Raw genomic sequence first — 10,219 nt, forward strand, 5'->3', positions numbered from 1 at the left:
ATGGCAAGCTTGCCAAACAAAAAATATTCAAAGTAATGATGGAGTAAATACTACTAACCAAGTTTACATTGAAATAAATTTAACAAAAATAAATCAGATTCATTTGGCTTTGAAACATAAAATAATATGTGTTTCCGATCCACGCGATCACGCACAGGCAGGTCGAGCAAAACCATACTGTACAGTATCTATGAAAAATATCCAAACAAGCACCCTATATGTAATACAATAAAGAATACAGAAAAATATTTTGTTTATGGTTGGCCTAAAACCGTAACGGAGCCAAAAACGTCTAGCTGTGTACCGTATTTAAAGCGATGGCTAGACCTAAGCCTGTTTTTACTTAGGTCTAAACTAAGAATTTTTATAATAAAGTACAAAAAAACTAACCCTACGAAATCTGCCACCTGACATAATCTCGGCAAGAGACTTTGCGGCGTCATTTTTCTCTGCAACGTTCAAAATTCTGGGCATTCTTGCAGCCTTGCTGTTTACTGGGGATGTTGATTGTTTTCGTAGGCCTAGGCCTGTCAATACTGTTCTTAATGATGGGGATGAAATCGCTTCCTGCTGGCCCTGCTTTTGAAAAATTGAGGATGGTGATCTCAGCCTAGCCTTAGAAAATAATGACGTTCCACGAAAACATAATTTTACATAAAAACATGAGCCACCTGGAGATGACATAAATACGCTAATATAAATATAAACGACAGATTCCTTAATTCAGAAAGACATATGCAAACCGTTACCTAAATTTGTAAACAGAAGTCGGACATTTTTCTCTTAACTTTCGCGGGGTTGCTAGGCTTCTCAAACCAGTCGCTGCACGTGCCATATTACAGCAAATACTTGACGCCTATGAATTTATTAGAACAATAGAGGGCAGCAAATGAATTTATTTCTAGTGTGGGATTTTATGTGCTGAAAATGTTAATGAATATTTCCTAACCAAGGCCTAGGAAATTTATTATTAAATTAGTGTTGAACTGCCGAAGAAAAGCAAGATACCATTTCAGCAGATTGCTTGTATCCACATGTCTTTTCCTAGGTAACGTATTTGCCTGAAAACACGATAAATAACATACTGTAGGCATTCAAATTGAACAATTATTATACCTCGCCCTCTCTCTCTCTTCATCAATCAACACAGCAGAGTACTGTTGCTGTACCATCATCACCACCCAGCCAGTGTCTCATCATTCATTATAATTTATATTATTGATTGGTCTCCCGCCTTAATTCTCTAAAAAGGGCACTGGGTCGGGCTAAACCAACTTGTCACCTCGCATGGTAACATGCTCTGTTGTATCTTGACTCAAGCAAGGAGGGTACAAAATACACGAAAGCAATGAATGAGTTATAGAGAAAGATAAATATATTGAATGAATGGACAATATATTATTATTAATATAATTGATCAATACTGCTTTACAGTACTACTACTAAATAGAGGACCCATATGCTATTGTGTTACAGTATAATGTAATTTTGTACAATGTTTTTAATGTCTGTACTTTATTCATTATTTTTTTTATAGACATGCATCAATTTTTCATTAAGATTATTTTTCTGTATTAATTTAATATCAAACATAAAATAACAAAAAGGATATCAACCTTTTAAAAAGGGAAGAGTTATTGAGGTCTTTAATAAATAGAATACTTTTCTTCAAAAATACCACCACGCCACAGTTGTTATAATTGACACTATAATTATGGATACAGCATTCATTTCTTTTACATTTATGAGGATGTTCTAATTTCCACAGGATTATTTGAGTGGTGCTCATTACTTAATTACAGAAATTTTACTAGTATTAAGATAGTGGTGATGATTACAATGTAATTGATGATTAATTGAAAATTACGGTTCTCTTTATCATCATATTCATTGTCACCATCGTATGCTGTAGTTAATTGTTTTTAGTTAGAGACGCTATGGTTTAAGTATATAATGTGATTCTTTTTTACGGTTTCTAGATTAAACACGCTACTTAAATGTTCTCGGCATGGAAAACATTTGAATACCTTAATAAAGAGAAGATCGTTGATGACATCAACACAATATCTCTGCAGACAACAAACTGAAGAAGAGGATCCGAACAAACCTTTAGTTTATTCAAAAAGCAAGGCTGCTATAATGACTGTAGGCAACTCTTTTGGTGACAAACATAAGCAACCTTTAAAAAAAGTACTAACCTTCTCCATCACAGGCATTGCTCTCCTATTATGGATATACACACGTGAAGAGACTGAAGTTGATCAGAAATTAAACAGGAGCCTTCAGGATAGCTTGCCAGGGTTGTTTGAAGAGTCAAAGGATAATGAGAATCACGAGAAGAAATTAACAGTTGCAAGTTAGCCACAGTGGACTTCAATGATCAGTTCAATCATGGAGGCAATATTATGTACAGTACACTTTGTACTTGCTATAACTCAACACTTGTGATGCTACCATACCATACTATGCACCAAAGACAAATTTTGATTTTGCACACTTATCAGGGTTGGATTTAAGGGGAAAGGGGGATTTGGGGTGGGTGTGGTTGGGCTGGCATAGGCCCCTTTTGGGAAAAAAAAATTGATCGCGTCTAGTAAACAACAATTTTGCAGGGGCATCCCCGGACTCCCAGGGTGGTATTATCTCGATCACCCCCCTTTCAGACATCTTTGGATACACCCCTGCTTATACTGTACTGAAGCTGGACTGTGTGGAGTAGATACAGAGTTGCATATTGTATTGTAGAGTATAAATAAATTTTGTTATTGCTTGAAAATTTAAGCCTACTGTTGTTTAATTTTGTTAGTGAATTTCACCTAAATTTCCCACTGGTAGTACTAGAATATTCTCGATGGCAGGGCAACGCCGTGATAGACAGGGGAAGAGATGTACTTTGGTGCAAAGCCACCACCCAAATGAGAAATTTAAAAAAAACATTAAGGCGCTAGATGCTCAGAGAGCATCTTGATCTAAAAATGGTGTCAGCATCCAAACTATTTATTACTGTACTGTAATTTATATAGGCCTATCCAATTCAGGCAAACTTTTGATATAAATGTTTGAAAGGGCCTGTAGCAGGGTCCCCACCCCCATTACACCACCACTGATATTTGCCTAAATCAATTTCGAAAGTCTTCTTGTTTTCCATTAAAAATCTGCAAATCCAATTTTATTTATCAAAGTCAAACAATTTTTCAATGGCATTTTGGATTTGACAGTCCAATTAAGAAAAGACCAGGAATGCCTTCGATTCCAATTTGGCATTCAAAATAATATTAACAAATGCACAGCAATGAATTTTATGTACAGTACTGACATGTACTAATGAGATGTGCATGGCAAATGTTGTGCAGTTGAATTTTACTGTGGGGACTATAGGCCTGGGACCCACTGTGCAAGACAATTATAAGTAGAGCGCAACAGATTTGTTTTGACAATAAATCATCAAAACAATCCGTCGTGGCCAATTGTTGCATTCTTCAACAGTACAACGCAGTGAATACCCAGCTTAAGTTTTACTGTATTGCACAAGTTACTGGCAGTTGCGAAATAGATATACATGCGACTTTTATATATATATATATATATATATATAGTGCATCAAACAATCGACAGCAGAATGAAACAAAATACAGGACAATCAAAATGGTTTGGTTTTTTTTTCACATTTATTACTGGTTTAATCTCTCTTCAAATGATTGCACTTCAAGTGCTTAATCTGACAGAGAACAAGAATCCGTCGCCAGTACTGTTACCGGAAGTATGCAAAATAAGTTATATTAAATTTTTTTTTATACCAAAACTGGCCTATTTGTTCTCCAATTGAATTTAACAGATTTAAAAAAGTATCTAAAAGACACTGGTTCTCAATTTACAAAATGCTATTTCAAATGCTGATGTACTAAGTATTTATAAGACACACCAAAACTACTGAATGAACTGAATGCTAAACTATCCATGCAAAGGGTTAAAAAATAATCCATGAAGCCTATCTACCAACATATGCGACAATTAAAAAATGTTCACAATAATGCTACAAGACTTCACAAATACTCTTTTCAAACTGCTGTTCGCTGGTACCGGCAAGCAAAACTGCAACAAATCTATTTGGTCATTTGCGGGTAGCATCAATATCGAATAAACACACCAAATTCTGTACAGGTTATTTATTTTACTACAGTATATTATATCAAAATGTCAATTGAGGTCATAAGGTTGCAGCAATCTAGGCTCGCTCTCCCCTGATTCTTCGAGCCAACTGGATATCTTTTGGCATGATTGTTACACGCTTGGCGTGAATTGCGCACAAGTTGGTGTCCTCAAAAAGTCCGACCAAGTAAGCTTCACTTGCTTCCTGAAAATAGTAAAAATTGCATTATTAGTACAAAATTGTTATAAAAATATGAGATTAATTTTGAACAATATATACTGTACTATGAAACATTTACCTGGAGGGCTCCAATTGCAGCACTCTGGAACCTCAGATCGGTTTTAAAATCCTGAGCAATTTCACGAACTAATCGCTGGAATGGCAATTTGCGGATGAGCAACTCTGTGCTCTTTTGGTACCTCCTGATTTCTCTCAAAGCCACAGTTCCTGGTCGGTATCTATGGGGTTTCTTCACTCCACCAGTAGATGGTGCACTTTTTCTGGCAGCTTTTGTGGCCAACTGCTTTCGCGGAGCCTTTCCTCCAGTGGATTTACGGGCAGTCTGTTTCGTACGAGCCATCTTTCAATCTAAAAAAGAACAAACGTGTATTGCTCAATTTATTATTTAGGCTAGTATCATTTGGAGAGGACATCGTTAATGCTATTCCGCGACTAGCGTAACCACTCTATCTGAAGCTAGCGACTGGGAGCTTAAGCAAATGAAATTTCCAAATTGACCGTTCAATGAACCAACTGAAAGCGCGCCACGCGGCCGCTCTATTATTATTTATTCCTCCTGTCAGTTCGCCGTTCCGTTTCGAAAAAACACAAGATCAGGAAATCATTTTCAATCGTTAATTCCTGTCTTGATTTTAACGAAACCAACACAAGTTGATCAGAAAAACAATATATTTTATTCTTGCATACAAATACTGACTATGACATTAGTTTTTATAACGTATACGGCAATATTCAACTTACCTTATAATATACCGAAATACTTCCTTCGCGAACAACAGTCTTCAAACAACAAGCAATGAATGAAAAATTCACCGCGATATATAGCTCGATTACGTCACACACCTGTGCAATTTGTTAGCTCATAAATAACTGCTGAATTATTCATTTTCCAGGCGGAGCTATTTATAACAGTCGCAATCTGAATGGCTAAATTCTAAAGCATTTGATTGGCTAATTGCGCGTATTGACTGGAGCCTTTTGAGAGCTCAAGCTCAAGTATAGGAAAATCAATGTTATAGCAAATGGTCCTATGCTTTTGCATTGCATTTGGTCGCGTGTTGTCTCAGTTTATCTGTTCGTGTGGTTGTGGAGAATTATTAGCTTACAATTCTGTAGAGGGCTTCATGAAATACAACACTTGTATACTTTACCACGAAGAAAAAATTTCAAATACTGTACACATTCCAATAAAACAAAATTGGAAGCAAAATTATATTCTGGTCTCCCTCCAATTAAAAACCACTTTTGGGACATGGATTTTATGGTCTTTAGCAGTTTTGGTTTTAAACAATTATTAAGAGATAAGACCAAACTTTTTTCAAGTTTCGTCAGAGGACAGAATAAAAAAAAAAAATTTAATTGGCCCATATAACAAAGAGTTTTGCCAAAAACATCCAGATGGAGGAGAAAATAAAAATAACATTTTATTAGTGAATGTAAACAGTAGATTGAGTTGGTTAAATGTTAAAATTGCATGATGCATATCATATTTTTGGAGATTTAAAAGCAGCGGCAGGCGTAAAATAAAGAAAAACCTTTCATTTTTTCATGGCAGCTGATTGGCCAATGCCATAATATTTTATTTTTATTCGAAATCATCATTGGCAGAGGCGTGTTCATTAAAGGAAGTATAAAAAAATGTCTCGCTTAAAGATAGATGATCATTTGGGGGCCACGAAAGGTGGTCTTTAAATGGATGTAGTCACATCTCGCTGGTCCGATAACTGGATGTAAGGATGACGGCATTGTCCCTTGAAAATGACAAAAAAAAATTTTGAAATTTACTTGCTCATTTAGCAGTAACATATCACTTGAAATTATTTAAGTTTATAGTGTTCCTAGATATTTAAGCTGGATAATTATAATACAAATAATAAAACACTTCCAGTGACTAGAGGCGTTTCTATCATTTTTCGTTGTAAAATTATAGGTAAACATTTTTTTAAACTTTTATATTACTTCAAAATGAGAAGTTTGTTTCAAAAATGATTTTTATGACTTCTTTGGATATTTTGCATATCTTCAATTGTGAGACCTGAATTACCTCCACTGTTTTGGTACTCAGGGGAAGGTGGACATTTTGGCGAGAAGGCTGCAGGACGGGTTCGAATCCTCCCTGATCCTTTTTCATAAAACTGAAAAAAGGTATATGTTTTATTGAAAAGATTGCTTTGTACAACTGTGACATCTTATACTTCTTATTCCTATTCAAGCACTCAATACTGTATATAAAAAATACAGGCCTATATTCAAATGTTAATAATAATTATAAGTCAATCGTGACTCATCACTGTAACTCCCAATGTTATTTGCCTATTCCCCAGCTTCCACTAATTTTTCTATCTGTGGATCGACGCTTGGCTAAATTTTTCAAGCATAAATCTAACCATCGTATAATAATTTTCCTATAGTGTACTATGCGGAGCTCTACTAATTGCTTAATAGTCCTCAAATAAGAGCACATGATGTTACAATCATATCCAGCATAAAAGTCTCTCAAAGAAAAGTTGTTTTTATACAATTTTCTAGTGTGAATGGAAAGCACTGTCCAGATAAAAGTTTCTTTGAAAAAAAAAAGTTGCATAGCCATAATGTGCCTACGTTAATGGTCATGAATAATTATTGAAGTGGAGTTGAATAGCTTAGTGGTTAAGATGCTTGCCATATAATCCCAGGGTCCTGGGTTCAACTCCTGTCACAGCAGGACTTTTTCTCACGACTAAAAACAACTCCATCCACTCCCTAAGACTCTTAAAGAGACTTGTTAGTTTATAAAGCATCATTCTCATCCTGTAAGTGGCGAGGACTTGCTGTTGGATGGGAAGGAAATAAAATGTGATGTCATCAGGATCATAATTAGGAATGTCGCATGTTTTTGTCAAGTAAAATTTGATAGCCTGGGCAGGGCTTAAGAAAAACTTCAGAGGTATATTTTATTACATTAACACGTTGACTGCCAGACCTTTTTTTACGGTTCCTTCCTGTGTGCCAAAACAAGTTTACATGTACAAACATACTTTTTTGAAATTTTTATCTATTCATATGTCATCAAAATGAAGTGTCTAATAAATTGGCGGGAAAATATTAGGGGGCGAGTATACTCGTCGATGGCACTGTGATAGAACTTTTTGCTGACTATGACAAGTGCGAGTTATCTCGTCCTCTTTTTGCATGGGTTGGTATATGTTCAAAGGGCGCTCCCACTTGTACCGCTCGAGTGTACTACCGGCAACATAACACAACAAACATACATATGTTATTTGTACCTTATCGTCTAGGTGTATCTTCCCCGAACTACCAGGCGCTGAGTCTGTGGTCGTACATTGTATAATAAAGAAGTTATAAACGCTAGAATGTTCCCCCGTTTTTGACGAGTATACTCGTTCCTGGCGCCCTCAGCAACATCCTGTGGGCGAGTATACTCGTCGCTGGCAGCCAACATGTTAACATCTTTTAATTACGCAACTAAAAAAATGAGACACAATGACTTTAAGAAAATATTGTATGCAATTTATTATCCATGACACAGTGATATACAAATTATTAAATAACAGGTACTTTCACATCAATAGTAAAAAACTTTAAAATAAAGAGCATAAAAAAGGTATTATGAAGTTTTGAAAAATACGTTAAAACAATAAATTTAATGAGAAACAATAACTTTAAAAAATATTGTATGCAATTTATTATTCATGACACAGTAAACAAGTTACTAAATATTTTCACATTAATAGTAACAAACTTAAAAATAAAGAGCATAAAAAAGATATGAAGTTTTGAAAAATATGTTAAAACAATAAATTTAATGAGACACAATGACTTTGAAAATATTGTATGCAATTTATTATCCACGACACAGTAGAGTATACAAGTTATTTAATACTTTCACATCAATAGTAACAAACTTAAAAATAAGGAGCATAAAAAAGGTATTATGAAGTTTTGAAAAATATGTTAAAACAATACATTTATTTAATTTACAATTGATACAGATTATTATTTTATTCCATTTGCAATTGTTCAAAACATCTAAAAAATCCCTTTAGTATTAAAGAATTATTATTTAGAAAGGCAGTTTTAATATCAAAGTGATTTTCTTTTCTTGTTCAGTATTATTTAATTTGGTATTCATTTTGTATGTTATTGCAGTATATGGTTCAAAATTATGTTTTATTCTTTAATATATTTTTTATATAGATTTTGTCTTAAAAGTTGATATTTGTTTTACTTTTTATAGCACCCAAAAAAATTTGTACAGGTAAAACATAATTATCTTCATCTATTTTTTTTTAACCAAAGTTCATTTCATTGTAAATCCTGTTACAAATACATTATTTTATACATCACCATAACACAGACTAAAAGCAGATTAAGAGTGAGTTGAAAATGGTAATCAAACTGATACCAGCACAATTTAAGTCCAATAGTTGTACATTATGTTTACATGAAAATCTGATGTCATACAATACAAGATATTAGTAACAATGTATATAACCAAATTCAGATATTGTAAAATATTCTTAAAATTTAATTTATTATATATTTTTTATAAATTTTTACTTATATTTTAAAATACAAATCAAAAAAAAAATCATCACAAAATACCAAAGCAACATATTGTCTGAATGTTGGACAGAAGCCACCAGTTGGACAAAGCCTCCACTATAGAAAATAATTGTACTGGTACTTTCCACAAAAACTCATACTGTTGTGGATAAACCCTAAAGCCCATGTTCCCCTACCCATTTTCACAATGTAATAGTTCATGGTGTGGTGGTTTTTGTCCTGTTAGCTTTTGTCCCTTTTGATCATTTACCATATTGTCTTTAAGGGACTAAAATATGGTAACTTCCCCTGACGTTCAAATTCATATTGAATAATAAAAAAAAAACTACTAAGTTCCAATGAAATGCAGATTGAAGCATTGAGAGATTCTTTGCTCCTAAAATCGTTAAATTAACAACAATACCAGCAAATTTCAGTGTCTATGTAAAAAATACAGGAACATATTATTTATATACTGTATTTGTTAATTGGCAAATAAAGGTTAAAGTTTAATTTGCAAATGAAAGCACCATAATTATAATCTCATCACAAACCACATATTTTACTGAGGATTCACACAGAAAAAAAAAAATTCAAAACAAGATCATCAAACTACAGATAATGACAATTTATGTATATGATTAATCCTTTCGGTTTTGCTGTATTTGACTAATGAGAAAAATATACTGGATAACAAAAGAAGAAATTCCCTTGATATCGAAAATCGTATATAGCTATAATTGCATACGTACAACATACTGCAATAACAAATTGAAATGACACAGACATCCACACAATAAACTACTGTATAGTGTAATACTATTGACAGTTACATCAAATTACTATGGAAACAGGAGCTTACTTTTTATAGGTCTTTGTATCAAGGTATGTGTTGCCATGGTTTTGGCTGTAATCATTTGCGAATCTATTGCTGGGGATATTCCATCATTGTTACTATTTAGGTCTTATGCACTACATTCACCTGATATTTTAAAACCTCTAATTATACAAACATATTCCCTCCCTCAAATAACTGATATTTGTCACTAGATTGTACTAGAATGAATGAGAAGATTATAACACATTTGTAAGGTATTGGTATCAAGTTGTCCTGAGAAACTTTAGGTTGAAGAAAAAAAGTGGTTCGTGGGGGGTGGGGGGAGGTAAAGCCCCAAAAGAATATGACAATTTAGGGGTTTCAGGGGCTTGTTTAATCGATTTTATAGGTAGATAGTCTACTAATATGTAGATAATACATAATATTTTCTCACCATGGGTTTTTCT

At 33.8% G+C, this 10,219-nt stretch overlaps 3 protein-coding genes across 3 annotated transcripts in view; 1 reads left to right on the forward strand and 2 right to left on the reverse strand.

Annotated features, from left to right (window-relative positions):
- The window catches only part of LOC117100615 (DNA topoisomerase 3-alpha-like), a gene marked incomplete at its 3' end in the record, with an annotated part of 22,085 nt that extends 21,226 nt beyond the window's left edge, over positions 1–859 (reverse strand). Inside the window, 2 exon segments of the mRNA XM_033240402.1 lie at positions 391–576; positions 750–859. Of these exon segments, the coding sequence (XP_033096293.1) occupies positions 391–474 (84 nt within the window).
- Positions 860–882: 23 nt separating this feature from the next.
- LOC117100618 (protein CCSMST1-like) lies at positions 883–3,565 on the forward strand. Its single transcript, XM_033240404.1, has 2 exons — positions 883–1,048; positions 1,980–3,565. Exons 1-2 carry the CDS (start codon positions 1,035–1,037, stop codon positions 2,359–2,361), a joined length of 396 nt encoding a protein of 131 aa, XP_033096295.1. The 5' UTR covers positions 883–1,034; the 3' UTR covers positions 2,362–3,565.
- Positions 3,566–3,649: 84 nt separating this feature from the next.
- LOC117100617 (histone H3.3A) lies at positions 3,650–5,285 on the reverse strand. Its single transcript, XM_033240403.1, has 3 exons — positions 5,132–5,285; positions 4,449–4,738; positions 3,650–4,354 (listed from the first exon to the last, which is right to left on the reverse strand). The coding sequence occupies exons 2-3, from the start codon at positions 4,728–4,730 to the stop codon at positions 4,226–4,228; spliced, it is 411 nt and encodes a 136-aa protein (XP_033096294.1). The 5' UTR covers positions 4,731–4,738; positions 5,132–5,285; the 3' UTR covers positions 3,650–4,225.
- Positions 5,286–10,219: the final 4,934 nt, after the last annotated feature.

The sequence above is a fragment of the Anneissia japonica genome, unplaced genomic scaffold, assembly GCF_011630105.1.
Source record: "Anneissia japonica isolate Jap-2015-1 unplaced genomic scaffold, ASM1163010v1 scaffold287584_len476085_cov161, whole genome shotgun sequence".
Taxonomy (NCBI): Eukaryota; Metazoa; Echinodermata; class Crinoidea; order Comatulida; family Comatulidae; genus Anneissia; species Anneissia japonica.